Consider the following 18,056-nt stretch of genomic DNA (forward strand, 5'->3'; position numbering starts at 1 on the left):
ATCCCTTAAGAAAACAAAGCATCAACCAAAATCTTACAACCCTGATGTCACCTCTGCAAAGAGATGTGTTTATTCCAGAAGTAGTTCACCCACTGTCTCCTAGAGCCCAACTGCCCACAAAAGAAATATTATCTCACAGAGACTGGGCCAATGTGAGGATGTAAGAAAAGCTTTATAATCAAAAGCACCGCCACTAGTCTGAGAAGGAGGAAGGAAGATTGCACCAAATAACTCTCTTTTTCCAAGGTATTTCCCTGGATGAACTTGCTGAAAATCGCAGATTTTTAAACATCTTTGAACTCATCAGATCATGTAAGCTGAATGATGACAAAGTCCAAGGAAACCATTCTCCTACCCAAGGAAGACAGCTGACCACTCAGGAAGCTTTGGAAAAGGATAGCTGTCCTTAGAGAATGCCATCAAATTCATGAGAAATGGAGATCTCACACTAACAGTATAAGACCTGCATTTAGAGCCCACAGACAACCTTGTAAGCTCAAGAAATACCCCTGGGAACCAGGTAGGTATCTTCTTCAGTCCTCTAAATAGTGTACTTGGGATGGCCTGCCTGGGACTTCCCCGGAGGCCTACTAGACACCTGATCCTGGATCTGTGGCATAATCTCCACCTTGGTGCTGCCAAGGATGGCAGAGCAGCGCAGGCTTCCTCAAACCCTGCTCTTCCTGGCACTCATTTTTCGTATTCCTTTCTAAGATGAGGCACATTGAGCATATGCACTGGTCTCACTTGTAACTTTAGCCCCACCATCCAGGTCAATGCTAATAAGTCAAAGTTTATCCAATCAGAGCCATTAAGTTACTCATGTTGGGGAACTTTGCCTGTTCCACCATGTGTTCTGTGTAACTGTCCCCTTGAAAAACCCAAAGCTGTGGACAACATTGAGCCTGGGTAAAACTGTTAATGCTTCTCCTTAGAAGGAGAATATCTCAGCCTCCTTCTAGGTGTTCTAGAACTGTTCAGAAGACCATGCAGTTCCAGCCATGGCAGGACAAACCTCCAGGGCACCTGTAGAGACTTTCCCACACTATGTGGGCACTATGTGACAGGCCCTTAAAACAATGAATAGATGGAGTGGAGGGTACAGCCATGTGTGGCTCTCAGGCTGCCAAGCAAGTCACTCCTTTCACTCATCAAGCAGGCAGGATAAAGGGGGAGATGCCTGCAATTCATGAAATGGCCTTCTTCCCTTTGTACCTGGAAGGCCCCCCGGCTGCAGATCTCTGGTTTAAAATAGATTTAAAAAAAAAAAAAAAAAAAGCAAAACCAAACCTGCAGCTAATCAGCAGCCCTATCTATGTGCTATCTACTCGGGCTGGTCACAGTCTTTTCATAGTTTTTCTGTGCTAAGCTCATGATTTAGTATGAACCCAGAACTTCGTGTCCTAACATGACTTCACCTAAATAATGCCCATTCTATTAGCTCCTGATGGTGTTTCTGAGTATGGCATTTATGTTGGACCTTGCTTCTGTTCTGAAAAGGGTTGGATAAGTTTTTTGGCCACCTGGGCTCACCTTTGAACCAAATTCTTAAACTGCAGAGACTTCTTTTTCAAATTGCTAATAAATCTAGACAACATTGAGCCTGGAAATAACCAGTGGGGAATAGCCCTAACTATATCCTCAGAGGCTGATTGATTATTCTGTGTTCTTTAATAACAGTCAACAACTGTTAGGTATGATGGTAGTTTGTAGAATAACTTTGAATAGGGTAGACCTTGCTAAAAAGAAAGTAAAACCATAAAAAGGGAAAGTTTATACAGTTTACTATTTCATCCTCTTTACTCATATCCCCCAGCATTTCCTTCATCCTAAGTACCTAAACTGGGTCCCAATCTCATTCTTTAGTGGCTGACAAATAATTCTTGCTACAGCTCTACCTGATAATTACGGTAGTAGTTATTACTTAAGAAAAGGATCTTCCAAGGATGCTGACTTTTTAAATTGAATTTATTGGGTGACATTGATTAATTAAGTTATATAGTGCTGGAAACCACAGTTTTTTTGATCCACTCATTTACTGATAGGCACTTGGTTAGTGTACATAATGCTGCTATGAACATTGGGGTGCATAGGTTCTTTTGAATTGGTGATTCATGATTCTTAGGGTATGATCCCAGAAGTGGGATCACTGGATCAAAAGGCAGTCTTTAGATTTTTGAGAAAACCCCATACTGTTTTCCACAGTGGCTGCACCAGTCTGCTTTCCCACCAACAGTGTGCTGGAGTTCTCTTTTCCCCACAACCTTGCCATCACTTGTTGTTTGTTGATTTGTTTATAATGGTCATTCTGACCAGTGTGAAGTGGTATCTCTTTGTGGTTTTAATACACATCTCTCTAATGGCTAGTGATGTTGAGCATTTTTTCATGTGTCTGTGGTTTTGAGTCTAACATTTAAGTCTATTTTTCTTTTTTGCAAATGTCTGTCCAATTTTCCCAACACCATTTATTGAATAGGCTATCTTTACCCTATTCTATGTTCTTTCCTCCTTTGTTAAATATTAATCGACTATGAAGGCATGGATTTATTTCTGGGCTCTCTATTCTGTTCCACTGATCTATATGTCTGTTTTTATGCCAGTACAATGCTGTCTAGATTATTATGGACTTGTAGTATAGTTTGATATCAGGTATTGTGATTACTCCAACTTTGTTCTTCTTTCTCAAGATTGCTTTGGTTATTCAGGGCCCTTTGTGATTCCATATAAATTTTTGGAATATTTGTTCTAGTTCTGTGAAATACAGCATTGTATTTTGAAAGGAATTTTGTTGAATCTGTACATTGCTTTGGGTAGTATGGACATTTTAATGATTTTAATTTTCCTTTACAAGAACATGGTATATGCTTCCACATATTTGTATCTTCAATTTTTTTTCAATATTTTATAATTTTCTAAGTACAAGTCTTTTACATCCTTGGTTAAATTTGTTCCTAAGTATTTTATTTTTTTATGCATTTGTAAATGAGACTGTTTTCTTAGTTTTCCTTTCAGATAATTCATTATTGGTGTATAGAAGTGCTACTGATTTCTGAATATTTATTTTGTATCCTGCTAATTTACCAAATTCAATTATCAGTTCTAGTAGTTCTTTGGTGGAATCTTTAGGTTTTTCTGTATATAGTATCATGTCATCTGCAAGTAATGACAATTTCACTTCTTCCTTTTTAATATGGATGCCCTTTATTTCCTCTTCTTGTCTGATTGTTGTGGCTAGGACTTCCAATACTATGTTGAATAAGAGAGGTGAAAGTAAACATCCCTGTGTTTTCCCTATCTTAATAGAAACACTAAGTTTTTCCCCATTGAGTATGATGTTGACTCTGTGCTTGTCATATATGACCTTTATTATGTTGAGGTATATCCTCTGTATTCCCACTTTGCTGAATTTTTTATCATAGCTAGGTGCTGGATTTTACCAAATGCTTTTCTGCATCTATTGATATAATCATGTGATTTTTATTCTTCATTTTGTTTATGTGGTATATCACATTTATTATTGATTTGTACATATTGTACCCACCTTGCATCCAAGGAACAAATTCCACTTGATCATGTTGTATGATTTTTTTAATGTATTGCTGAATTTGGTTTGCTAATATTTTGTTGAGGATTTTAACATCTACATTCATCAAGGGTATTGGCCTATAATTTTCTTTCCCTGCAATGTCTTTACCTGGTTTTAGAGTAAGGATAATGTTGGCCTTGTAAAATTAGCTTGAGAGTCTTCCTCTTGAATTTCTTGGCATCATTTGAGGATAGGCGTTAGCTCTTCTTTGATGTTTGACAAAATTCACCTGTGAAACCATCTGGTCCAGGACTTTTGTTTGTTGGGAATTTTTAGATTGTTGCATCAATTTCACTAGTTATAATTTGTCTACTCAGATTCTCTGATTCTTCCTAATCCAGTTTGGTAAGACAATGTGTTTCTAGGAATTTATCCATTTCTTACAGATTGTCCAATTTCTTGGCATATAGTTGTAATATTTTCTTACAGTCTCTTGTATTTCTATGAAGTCAGTTGCTACTTTTCTTTTATTTCTGATTTTATTTATTTGGGTGCTCTCTTTTTTTTCTTGATGAGTCTGGTTAAAGGTTTGTCAATCTTGTTTAGTCTTCTTAAATTATATTTTATTGATTTCGCTATTCCAGTTCTCCCAATTTTTCCCCCTTTGTTCCTCTCTACCCTGTATCCTCCACTCCCTCAGGCAATCCCCACAGCATTGTTCATGTCCATAGGTCATGTGTATAAGTTCTTTGGCTGCTCCGTTTCCTACAGTGTACTTTACAGTCCCATGGCTATTTTGTAACTACCTATTTATATTTCTTAATTCCCTCACCTCTTCACCTACTCACTGTCACTACCCTCCCATCTGGCAACCATCAAAACGCTCTTCATATCCGTGATTTGTTTCTGCTTTTCTTGTTTGCTTAGTTTGTTTTTTAGATTCAATTGTTGACAGATATGAATTTGTTGCCATTTTATCCTTCATAGTTTTGATCTTCTTCTTATTCTCAAATAAGTCCCTTTAACATTTCATATACTAAGGGTTTGGTGATAATGAAATCCTTTAGTTTTTTTCTTGTCTGGGAAGTTCTTTATCAGCCCTTCAATTCTAAGTAATAGCCTTGCTGGGTAGAGCAATCTCGGCTGTAGGTCCCTGCTTTTCATGATTTGGAATATTTCTTGCCAATCTCTTCTAGCCTGCAAAATTTCTTGAGAAATTAGCTGACCATCTGATGGGAACTCACCTGTAGGTAACTAACTGCTTTTCTCTTGCTGCTTTTAAGATTCTCTCTTCATCTTTTACCTGTGGGATTTTAATTATGGGGTGTCTTGGAATGGGCCTCTACATCTATCTTATTTGGGATTTTCTGTGCTTCCTGGACTTGTGTGTCATTTTCCTTCACCAAGTTAGGATAATTTTTTTTTCAAATAAATTCTCAATTCCTTTAGACCCAATAATTTTTTTTTTCAAATAGGTTCTCAATCTCTTGTTCACTCTCTTCTCTTTCTGGTACCCCTATTTTGCAGATGTTGGTATGCATCGTGTTGTTCCAAAGGTCCCTTAAACTATCCTCATTTTTTAATTTTTATTTATTCATTTTTTTCTGCTCTGATATGCTGTGTTCTGCTACCTTGTCCTCCAAATCATGATTTGATCCTCTGCTTTATCCAACCTACTGTTTATTCCTTGTAGTGTATTCTTCATTTCAAATACTGTAGTATTCATTTCTGACTGTTTCTTTTTTTTATGGTTTCTATGTCTTTTTTCATACTACAATAGTCCTCACTAAGTTCCTTGGGCAGTCTTATAAACATTCTTTTGAACTCTATATCTGGTAAATTGCTTGTCTCCATTTTATTTTCTGGAACTTCTGTTCTTTCATTTGGGGCATATTTGTATGTCTCCTCATTTTGACTGTCTCTTTGTATTTATTTCTATGTATTAGGTAGATCTGCTACCACTCCCAGTCTTGGTAGGGTGGCCTTATGTAGTGGATGTCCTGTATGATCCAGTATCCTTGATCACCTGTGCTGGGTGCCTGGAATGTCCCTTGTGTGGGTCATGTGGGCCCTCCTGTTGTAATTTAGTTTTTAAGATTTTATGTATTTATTTTTAGAGAGAGAGGAAGGGAGGGAGAAAGAGTGGGAGAGAAACATTGATGTGAGAGAGAAACATCAATCAGCTGCCTCCAGCATGTGGCCAGACTGGGACTGAACCCACAACCCAGTGGGAATCAAACCAGTGACCTTTCACTTTGCAGGATGATGCCCAACCAACTGAGCTACACCAGTCAGGGCATGTAATTTAGTCTTGATTGCTATTAGCCCACTCATGTGCGGGGAGGACCCTCAAGCTGGTTGACTGTGAGGGTCAACCCTGACCACAGTATACAAGCTGCTGTGCAGGTGCTGACCACATAAAGCAGAATTTGCCTCAGCAGGGTGAGGCACCTGCCAAAATCTCCTTTTGTAAAGCAATTATATCCTATTCTGATGTTGTCTGAAGCTGGCCACTGGGTATGTTGGTTCCTGGGCCTCTTGGGAGGGACTCTACTGCAAACCAATGCTGAACATCATCTGTGACTGGCCTTGGGCAACGTGTTTGTAACTACAAAGTGATCCAAGTTTGTGGCTGCCTCTGCTGGGTCCATGTGTGTGTTTGAAGGATCACATACACACTAAGACTAGCTGTTATGCACCAGGTCCAAGGGAAGGTCAGCAAAAGTCTCAAGGAACCCAGAGATCCACCTCCACTTGCCTAGGCCTGTTGGCTGCCTGTTAGGCTCAGCCACTGAATGAGCGTCTGGGAGTACTCAAGTTGCAGGAGTCATGAGGTAGGGTGAGTGGTATTCACCAGATATAAAAATATGGAACGCTCTGTGAAATTGTGTCATCCTTACTCAGAGGCCATGCTAATCATTTCTGCATCATTCAATTTTAGTATATGTGCTGCTGAAGCAAGTCCCAAGGATGATGACTTTTAAAGGGCGATCTTACCAGACCACTGTCAATTTACTAGCTCAAACTCTAATCATCTCAAAGATGGAGAGTTTCTCTTCAGAGAATGTTTGTGGGGAGACATCTCCACCTTCTTATTAGGAAAAGCAGACCCTCTTCATATGGACCAGTGTAAGATGCATGAATCTATGAAGTTATTGCCCTATAGAAAATATTACATAAGTAATATGTCCTCAGCTTCTTGTATGTCAGACACCACCAAATCCATCTCTCACACATTTGAGGTATTATTCACTCATTTAATAAGAGTTTATTAAATCTGATTATTTCAAGAAACTTGTTTTAAGGGTCATATAAAATACACAGATCAATAAAGAAATTTTTGACTCATGGGCAACAAATGAAAAACAGCAACAAAATACAATGAAAATTAAATGAGATATAATAACATTATGAGGGATACAGAGGAATGATTCACTAATTCATAAGAGAAAGCACCATAGGAAAAAGCAGCATGTATTGAGGAGAGACTTAAAGGGTAAATAAGATTTCAATGGTTGATGATTCCAAGCATTATAAATACCACAGGCTAAAGCACAAGTCCATGAAATGCAAAAAGAATAAAAAAAATCCCAGTCTATTTTATCTAGAGCCCATGGGAGGATGTAATAAAAAGAAAACCTGGATATATCATTTGGAAACATTATTAAGAACCTTGAATCCAAAACTCCCACTAAAGAATTTTTATGCATGCATATATTACTTGAATTTTTCTTCCTTTTTTTTTTTTTTGATGTATGAGAGTTGGGTGCTTTTTTTTGACAAATTTCCTCTTTCTTTTGTATTAATCAGAATACTAGTGAGAAGCATCAAAGACTCAGGCAATCAAAACAGCAGTAGAGTGACTATGCATTCTAAATTTACCCACAGATATGGATCTGTATTGTAAATGGCTACGTAAAGCAGATATTTTACCACCCTCATATATGAGCTCCTCATTGATAAAGACCCAATATTGGAATAAAGAAAACTAATATTAAATTAAAATTTAAATAAATACCTAAATAAATATTGAAAACAGGTTATAATATTAGGGGCAAAGGAATTACTTGAAGAATCAGTAATAAAAATTTGACTAAGAAAATTATGGAAGGATAATTTTTTGTTGGGGTCTTACCTAGGTCACCCTGCAGATCACTACTTCCTCCTCTACCACACGGACATACCAGGGACCACATGTAAGACAGGGGCTCTGCAAAACAAGCCTGAGTGATGGGAAGATGTCCTTCACAGAAATAAAAACTCCCTCAGTTCAAAGTACAACACTCACCCCTCTTTCCTTTCAGTTTCAGGTGTCCTCAGATTCCTCAGATCATTATAACTGCTGATACAGGACACTTCTGATTGGCCATCCCAGAGAGGTCAGAAGACCATGGGGAACCACACCACTGTCACCGAGTTTGTCCTGCTGGGGCTCTCAGATGCCTGTGAGCTGCAGATGCTCATCTTCCTAGGGCTCCTCCTGACCTACCTTCTCACTCTGCTGGGGAATCTCCTCATCATGGTTATCACCCTCATGGACAGGCGCCTCCACACCCCCATGTATTACTTCCTTCGCAACTTTGCTCTCTTGGAAGTCTGGTTCACCTCAGTCATCTTCCCTAAGATGCTGACCAACATCCTGACTGGATACAAGACCATCTCCCTCCCAGGCTGTCTCCTACAAAGTTTCCTGTATTTCTTCCTGGGCACCACAGAGTTCTTCCTACTGGCAGTGATGTCCTTTGACAGGTATGTGGCCATATGTAATCCCTTGCGTTATGCCACCATCATGAGCAAAAGGGTCTGTGTCCAACTAGTTCTTTCTTCATGGATGACAGGATTCCTTCTCATCATCTTTCCGACTTTCATCATACTTCAGCAGCCATTCTGTGGTCCCAATATCATTAATCATTTCTTTTGTGACAGCTTTCCACTCCTGGAACTCATATGTGCAGACACAAGTCTGATAGAGCTTCTGGGTTTTATTGCAGCCAACTTTAGCTTACTGGGCACTCTGTCTGTGACAGCCACCTGCTATGGCCACATCCTCTACACCATCCTGCGCATCCCTTCAGCCAAGGAGAGGCAGAAAGCCTTCTCAACCTGTTCGTCTCACATCATTGTTGTGTCTCTCTTCTATGGCAGCTGCATCTTCATGTATATCCGGTCAGGCAAGGGTGGCCAGGGGGAGGACAGGAACAAGAAGGTGGCCTTGCTCAACACAGTGGTGACCCCAATGCTTAACCCCTTCATTTACACCCTGAGGAACAAACAGGTAAAGCAAGTGTTTAGGGAGCAGTTGAACAAGCTCTTCTTATGAAGAATGGAACCAAGAGGTTAAAGCTAATAGTCCCAAACAAACTAAGGGAATATCAGGCTACTGCAAGAAACTGAATGTTTCCCAATCAGGAAAAAACTGTGATGTCATGTTTCCAGAGCTAGTCACTGTAAAAATCAGCATAAACCCAGAATCTCTCTGAATCCTCAAAGCATTTTTATTAATTGTCAGATTTGAATACTTTTGTTCATTCCATGTATGTCTGCCTGGCTTCCCATAAGAATACAAGTTCTTTGAGGGTAGGTGCTAACTCTGTAATTCACCGTAAGTCTTAAGCACCAATCCATTTTCATAGACCACGTATACATAATAAGTACTTGCAGACTGATTGATTACTTTGTTTCCCCATCACCCTCAAAGAAGAGAACAGTCCTCATTTCACGCTTACAATCCTATGAATAAGAACTCAAAAAAATGACTAACAGCTTATATTTTGCATATAAGCTGCTGATGCATTTTAGTATTAAAATTCATAGAATTTACTCATTCCTATTGTTAAAGGCTTTTCACCTGCTAGTGCTGGTACTTCTTTGATTCCCAGGTTTCTCTTCTGTAAAATGGAAGTGATAGCACCCATTCCAAAGGACTATAAAGAAAGTCAAATGAGACCATCTCTGCTAAGTCCCTTAAATAGTGACTGGTACCTGTTAAATCTTCAATAAATATTAGTGCCATTCCTCTTGTTTCTTTCCCTGTTTTGTGAACTCACTTCCTTTTGAATTTCACACTAATTATCAACAAAAGAATTTGTATTTAACATGTTACAAATTGTATATTTGAAATGTTATATTAAATTTTATATGAAGTTAAATACATTAGTTGATCTATTGTAATTTGTTACTAAGATGTTCACTATTATGATAAAGGCAAATTTAAAGTCAAATAGGTAAATAAACAGATATGAAATAATTAATGAAATTACTTAACATGTTAATTCATTCAATATAATGATTACATAAATACCATGTTCAAGGAAATGTACCACATGGCCTGGGAGATAATGATTAATCTATGCCTTTTGAAGAATTTGAAATCTAATATGGCAGATAGAAAGTATACAAATAACTATAATTCAGGATAGAAAATGATTTGTGTAAGAAAGTATCAGGTATAACTCTTCAATAACAAATTTGAAAAACAGAAGGAAATTGATAACCTCCTAGAAAAGGAGAATTTTCAAAAATCCAAGAAGAAATAGAAATTTTAATTAGATAAATTACCAAAAAAGACTCTCAAAGTAAAGTTATATGCCTACTACAAACTTAAAAACTGCATTTTCAACAATGAAAACAAACTACCCAATTCTACAAGTGGCCAAAGGGCACATGACAAGATATGCAACATCATTAATCATTAGGGAAAATGTAAATTAAAACTACCATAGATATTACTTCACATCCATTAAGATGGCTATTATTTTTAAAATTTTAAAAAGAAAATAAGAAGTATTGGCAAGAATGTGGAGAAATTAGAATCCTCATGCATTGCTGGTAGGAACATAAAATGCTGCAGCCACTGCGGAAAGCAGTCTGTGGGTTCTTTAAAAAAATTAAATGTAGATTTACCATATAATACAGCAATACCATTTCTAGTATTGAAAAATTGAAAGCCCAAAAAATTGAAAGAAGGGACTCAAATAGATATTTGTACACCCATGTTCATAGCAGCATTATTCACAATAGCCAAAAAGGTGGAAACAACTCAAGTATCAATTGATGAATGAATAGATAAACAAAATAGGGTATATATGTACAATGGGATTTTACTTACCTTTAAAATGTAATGAAATTCTGATAAATACTACAACATGGATGAGCCTTGAAAGCAGTATGCTAAGTGAAATGAACTAAACAGAAAAGGAAAAATATTGTATCATTTCACTTGTATGAGGTACCTTGAATAGTCAAAATCATGGAGACAGAAAGTAGAATGGTTACCAGGGGCTGAGGGTAGGAGTGGGAATAAAACATCATTGTTTAACAGATACAGAGTTTCATTCCAGTTTGACATGATAAAAAATGTTCTTGAGATGGACAGTGGTGATGACTACACAGCAATGTGAATGTAATTGATGTCACTGACATATATACTTTAAAATGGTTAAAATAGTAAATTTTATGTTAAATGTGTTTTACTACAATAAAAAAGACAGAATCCAGATCAAAACAAAGCTATCTTTGACTCCTTACTTTCCCTTATATCCCCCAACCAAACCATCACCAAATTCTGTGGATTGTACCCTCAAAATATATACAAAACAACACCCTACTACTTCTTACCACTACCTCCACTAATATTTTTGTCCATGCCACCTCCCACTTCCTCTAGGTTCTCTATCCCTTACTTGCTACCCCCACCCCATCCCCATATCCCTGGAGGAGTTAGAAAATACAGGTAAGGGGGAGGTGGGCTTGCAGAATTGAGATAGAGGAAGGCTGTTGTTAAATTTTCCTGCCTGAAACAGGCCTTAGGTGGAGGAAGGAGTACATTTTAACTTTAAATGAAGTTCAGAATTTTAACAATTACATAGGACTGAACAATTTAATAACCCCATTCTTTGGATGGGCAGTGAATGGCAGGAAGGTTTCTAAAATCATATAAGTAGCTAGAAAATTTCTCATACCCATCCTAGATTCCATCCAAGGGTCAAGGAAGAAATAACTACATGAACAGGTTTGAATGGGCATGTGGGAAGGTGGTAGAGAGGAGAAATACATATTACAAATAAAGAGTTTGTGTATATAATATAAACAGACAAACAACCCAATAGATAAATGAGCTAAGGATATATTCAGATATCTCACAGAAAAGCAAACTTAAAGGGTCAATAAATGAATGAAAATATGTATAACTATATTAATAATTAGGAAAATTCAAATTAACAATTAACCTTTAGATGATTAATAAAGTATTTTTAATTTTTAAAATAACAATGATATTATATTTATGTTCTGAAGAATATTATTCTTTTAATACTTACTTAAACATTTACAGGTGAAATGATATGACGTCTGGGATTTGACTCACAATAATATGGGAGAAGGGAAAGTAGGTGGTGGTCTAGGTAAAACAAGAATGGCTAGGACTTGGTTATTATTGAAACTAGGTGATAACTACACCCAGTTCCATGCCTACATAGCCCTCATAATATCTTGTCGTTGCATTTTTATTCACATGTGTTTCTCTTCTTGATTTTTAATATGACAAAAATACCAATTTTCCAATTCAGGAGAAGAGTAAATCAGTTTATTTTTCCTTCAGATGAGGGACCCTTCACCCAGAAACAAAGATTCGCATAGCAAGGATAAAACCATGAGCAAGTTTTTGTGTCTTCCCTGACCCTCTTGAGACCGAGTGGAGAAGAAAAGGAACAATCCATTTCACAGGGGAATTGAGGTTTCCATTTCTTACAGTATCTGGCAAGTGCCCATGGGAGGGTGACCACCACCTGACAGCTCAGAAACCAGACCCTTTCTAGTCTGAACGGAGGAGGAATACAATTTCTATAAACAGATCCTAGCAGGTGTAACTGGTGTGTGTCACATACACTCCTTACCCTCAACTGTCTAGCTGTCCAGGCCTCCTCCTCATAGGTCATGACTCTTACCAGGAGTAAGGTGAACAAGCAGGTCATACAAGGTAGACCAGGTGTTTAGGGAGTGAATTGCCAACCCTAGCCATTTTGTCACATTAAGGACAGCCAGACTCTCAAGGTACAGATACCCTAGTCGGATTAGCTCACTAACCCATTTAAAACAGCCAAAAGGCAATCAGTCACTCCTCTGCCTTTTCAAATACATCATTGACTCCTAAAATTATACCATTAATATTTACTGCAGTCAGGTTATATCAGCCAGTTTTATCTGATCTAGGGAATAGTCTGGAGACCAAAGATAGAAAGTGGGGTTACAAAATAATTTTAGCTTGAATGAGCCAAAGACCAAGATGGGGACCATCCCAAGATCCTCTTACCAAGATTCACCCAATGGAAAGTAAGCTCCATGGGAACTGGGGACCATGTCTGTTTCATTCACCACTCATAGTCATCTTCAGTGCAGTGCCCAGCACATAGTAGGTACTCAATAAATATGTATTGAATGAGTGATTGATTGATTGATTGATTGATTAAAAGTACTTCACCCCTTACAGCTCAACTTGTCCTTCGGGTCTCAGCTTCACATAACTTCATCAGGAACATTTTTTCCTACTCTTCAGTCTGGTTCAGGATCTCGTTATGAGCTCTCCTTTGGAACACCAGTCATGGGACTTTGGGCCAAGATGGAGGCATAGGTAAGTACACTTTGCGTCCTCGCACAACCAAAAGTAGGACAACAACAAATTTAAAAACAAAAAATAACCACAACTGTCAGAAAATCAAACTATATGGAAGTCCGACAACCAAGGCACTAAAGAAGAAACATTCATCCAGACTGGTAGGATGGGCGGAGAGGACACATAGCAAGGCAGTGACTAGAGGACCAGGTGGGTGAGGTGGAGGCTGACAGACCTGGCAGTCCCACATTTGCATGAGGATAAACCATGAGGAACAGCTGGAGAGTGAAATTGATGGCGCAATCCAGGGTTCCAGTGTGACAAAGCAAGCCTCAAAACCTCTGGCTGTAAAAAACTGTGGGGGTTGCAGCAGCAGGAGAAACTCCTAGCCTCACAGGAGAGTCCATTGGAGAGACCTACAGGGTCCTAGAACATACACAAACCCACCTGCCCGGGAATCAGCACCAGAAGGGCCCAGTTTGCTTGTGGGTAGCTGAGAAAGTGACTGAAAGCCAGAGGAGCGGTGAGCAAGCCGCATTGTTTCCTCTCAGACCCCTCCCACAAACACAGCATCACAACTCAGTGACCTGGGTTGTCCCCCCCCCCGGAGAATACCTAAGGCTCCACCCCTCCCAACATAACAGGGGTGCTGAGACAAAGAAATATGGCCCAAATGAAAGAATAGATCAAAGCTCCAAAAATAGAACTAAGTGATGAACAGATAGCCAACCAATCAGATCCGTGGTTCAGAACACTAGTAATCTGGATGCTCACTGAATTGGTTGAGTATGGTTGCAAAATAGAGGAAAAAGTAAAGGCTGTGCAAAGTGAAATAAAGAAAAATATACAGGGAAACAGCAGTAAAGGGAAGGAAACTGGGACTCAAATCAACGATTTGGAGCAGAAGGAAAAGATAAACATTCAGCCAGGACAAAATGAAGAAACAAGAATTCAAAAAAAATGAGGAGAGGCTTAGCAACCTCTGGGACAACTTTAAATGATCCGACGTCCAAATCATAGGCATGCCAGAAGGAGAAGAGGAAGAGCAAGAAATTGAAACTTATTTGAAAAAATAATGAAGGAGAACGTCCCCAGTCTGGCCAAGGAAATAGACTTCCAGGAAATCAGGAAGCTCAGAGAGTCCCAAAGAAGTTGGACCCAAGGAAGCACACATCAAGGTACATCATAATTAAGTTACCCAAGATTAAAGATAAGGAGAGAAACTTAAAAGCAGTAAGAGAAAAGGAGACAGTTACCTACAAAGGAGTTCCCATAAGACTGTCAGCTGATTTCTCAAAAGAAACATTGCAGGCAAAAAGGGGCTGGCAAGAAGTTTTCAAAATCATGAAAGGCAAGGACTTATATCCAAGATTACTCTATCCAGAAAAGCTCTCATTTAGAATAGAAAGGCAGATAAAGTGTTTTCCAGATAAGGTAAAATTAAAGGGGTTCATCATCACTAAGCCCTTATAAGAAACATTAAAGGGACTTATCTAAGAAAAAGAAGATAAAAAACTATGAAGAGTAAAACAGAGTGAGGGAGGGGGAAGAATGGGAGAAAAGATACAGGGAATAAGCAGCATAAATAGTAGGTACAAAATAGGCAGGGGGAGGTTAAGAATAATATAGGAAATGGAGAAGTCAAAGAACTAATATGTACAACCCATGGACATGAACTAAGGGCAGAGGGGAATGCGGTGCTGGGGGTGGGGGGAATAAAAGGGAGAAAAAAATGAGACAACTGTAATAGCATAATCAATAAAGTAGATATTTAAAAAAGAAAGAAAAAGAAAAGAAAAATCTCCTGGGAATGATCCTCTCAGAAAGATGAGTGAAAAGACTGTTTCAGGAGTGGTGTTACTTAGTATGACTTTCTGTTTAAAAAATTTTCCTGCTTTTCTAAATTGTCTCAGCTAAAATAAAAGTATTTTAAAATGTAAAAAAAAAACCACTAGTCACAATAGTAATTAATATCTGTGCAATTGTTTAATGTTTTTCTTCCCCCACAAGACTATTATCTCCAGCATCCAGAGCAGCATTCGTCACACAATCAGTACTCAACAAAAACTTGTTGAATGTTCTAATAGCTGTGATTCTTTGCTACAATTAAACTTCATTAGGAGTTTCTGAGCTTCTCAGTCAGAACAAAGTAAATTTTCAATTTTAAAGTTGAAGAAAGTAAGAGGTAAGGGACCTTCCTAGGTCCCTATCACCACTGACGGTAATGAATCTCAGGGGAAGCCCACTTCCATCCAGCGAAAGAAGAGTGAGAATCTCTAGACTGGTTAAGTTTGAGATGTGTACCTTTTGTATCTCTGAGTTTCCATGGAAACCAAAAAGAATCTCAAGCAGTCCAGGAAGGATGCCATCTCCACAGAGACCAGGAGTCTGCCATGAATAGTTTACCTCAGAATTCTCTATGGGCATCATGCCCCTAAAAGTTTGTACCATTAGCTAGAAGCCTCTTACTCCCAACTGAAGAGTCATACTGATCTGCATCAATTGATGTCTATCTCTGCCTTAGTACAGAAGGGATGGAAGAATAATTAATTAGGTTGCTACATCCGTTCCCTCAGGAAGGTGATCCAGCAGCAAAACTGTGATAGGGGAGGAGCAATAGAAGCTAAACAAATCCAGCTCTAAGGACTACCCAGAGGTCATTTCTGAGGTGATTTGGAGATATGTCAGTAACAACAGAGTCAGGGAGCATTTCTCAGACAGACTGGTAGTTGGAGACATGGAGGTTTAGTGGCACGTGTGAAACAAAGAGGACAGGACCTGCCTATGTCTGTGACCTGCAGACCGTGTTACAGTTCTGAAGCTTCCTTCACTTCAAATCTCTGGTGAGTCCCCCAAATAAGTGGAGTCTCAGGTAACACTATAGAGCTAGGAATTTCCTGGGAAAACCAAGAGTCTCCACCATCAGAATTGCCTTGAAGGTAACTGAGCATCTCATTTAGTAACTAGTAAAAGAACCTGTATTGGTGCAATTTTTGAAATGGGGGAAGGGAAATCTGATTCTTCTGGACACTTTGCCTAGAAGCCTGTTGTCTGTTTCCAGGTGTCCACTGGCAGGCTAAGGCACAGCTGACGTCTTTAATGTCTTTTTATCATTCTCACTATCCTGACTCATGTCCAGCAGATAAGTCACAAAACCTCCAACACTTTTTCTCACCATTTTCATGGACAACTATTTGTTTCCTTTTTGTCTCTACTAAACTGTTCTACCAAACTCTTAATCCAAATGGGCTCACTGTGTTGGTGTCTTTTATAATTTTGAATTTAAGTTATTGTATAAACAATAACAAAATAAAGACAAGGGAAAATCATCCACAATTCTCTCATTCTTATATGGCAATTTTCATTTTTCTGTGTTCTCATCTGGTCCTTCTCATTATAAATATACATTTTATATAGCTATGATGTAGTATGCTACCATTTCCCTGATACAAACATATCACATTGGTTTCTGTTCCTTTTCCAGATAGAGTCAGTTCTTCTTCCCTACAGAAGCTTGCCTTAATCTGTCATTTCTGTAAGAACAGCCAATGACAAAATTGCCTGGTTCTTATCCAGATCTCTAAGGGCAACACTAAGAAAAGTAAAACCTAGAAATAACAACCATTTAATATAAAGATGTATTCTCTAAAATTAAGTTGAACTAATGAAAACTCTGAATATCAGCATTTTTCATTCTTCTTCTCTATTATTATTACTGAGGAAATTATACCAAAATATTAAGAATGATACCTAATCTACAAATGCATGTTCTCCCTTCTCTACATATCACTTTAATAGCACATGTATCCCTCAAAAAATATAGACAAATATATTATATTAACAAAATATAGACAAATAATATATTAACAAAAAGTTTGTATTAACATGACAAAAATTTATCATAGTAATATGTAGTAAGGAAAGAGTTGTAAAATACATAATCTATAAACATGAGTATATAAACCAATAAACACTAAGAATTATAAAAAATACAATAGAAATAAATCAAAATCTTAATAAATGTTTTCTCTGTAGGGTTACAGGTGATTCTTTTTACTCCATTTTTCTATATTTCCTCAACTTTCCATAACAAATCAATAATATTTATATTTTAAAAACTGTTTATTCAAATACCTACTGTCTAAAATTTTACTATCCGTTCTCCTATTTTACTCTTACTTATTCTTATTATGTAACTAGAGTTTTGACCTATCTTATGGGAGAAAGAGGTTAAACTAACATTACATGACTACTTGAGCTGTGGCCATCCTTGTGCTAAGTGTTGGGTATCCCTATTCATTTAAGTTCAATGACAACTTTTTACATAGGTACTGTTATATTCCTATCAAGGAAACAGAGTCTTGGTAAGGTTAGATGATGGGCCTCAGATAAGTTAGTAAATGATGAAGCTCAGATGCAGCCACAGTCTCTCAAACTTGAATGTCTTCTGTAACAAACTCTAAAGTAAATATTTCATTAATGCTCTCAATAAAAGTCTGTGATCCACTGTAGAGGGAAATAAATCGTGAACTTGAAAGACCTCTTACAACATTTGGATGAATATGGGATAACATGTCAACTGGATTAAAATTAAATAATGAAATATTTAATACAGAAACAAGAGAAATGGGAAAAGAATTGGTAAAGGCAAAACTTTTCCCAAAGAATCCAAAAAAATTGACTTAAATTGGGTTCAAGTATGTGACTTAAAGACTCAGTGAGGAATTTGGACAACCAGCCTGCAGAGGGAGAAAGGGACTTGTAGGTCAAAGAAATGAAAGATTTCTTCAGCTCAAAAATGCAACATTAAGACATTAAGCCCTTTTTCCTTTCCATTCCGAAAGTCCTCATATCCCCAGAACATCATGACTTGTGATACTGCACACTTCTGATTGGCCATCCCAGAGAGGTCAGAAGACC

General features: G+C 37.9%; 1 protein-coding gene and 1 pseudogene across 1 annotated transcript; one reads left to right on the forward strand and one right to left on the reverse strand.

Annotated features, from left to right (window-relative positions):
* Positions 1-6,387: 6,387 nt before the first annotated feature.
* On the reverse strand, positions 6,388-6,487 carry LOC129074203 (uncharacterized; annotated as a pseudogene).
* A 1,429-nt stretch (positions 6,488-7,916) lies between these two features.
* Positions 7,917-8,846, forward strand: LOC129074109 (olfactory receptor 49). The gene has a single exon (XM_054577782.1). It carries the CDS (start codon positions 7,917-7,919, stop codon positions 8,844-8,846), a length of 930 nt encoding a protein of 309 aa, XP_054433757.1.
* The last annotated feature ends 9,210 nt before the right edge of the window (positions 8,847-18,056 follow it).

The sequence above is a fragment of the Pteronotus mesoamericanus genome, unplaced genomic scaffold (assembly GCF_021234165.1).
Source record: "Pteronotus mesoamericanus isolate MK-2021 breed Mesoamerican mustached bat unplaced genomic scaffold, CSHL_Meso_final contig_46, whole genome shotgun sequence".
Lineage (NCBI taxonomy): Eukaryota > Metazoa > Chordata > Mammalia > Chiroptera > Mormoopidae > Pteronotus > Pteronotus mesoamericanus.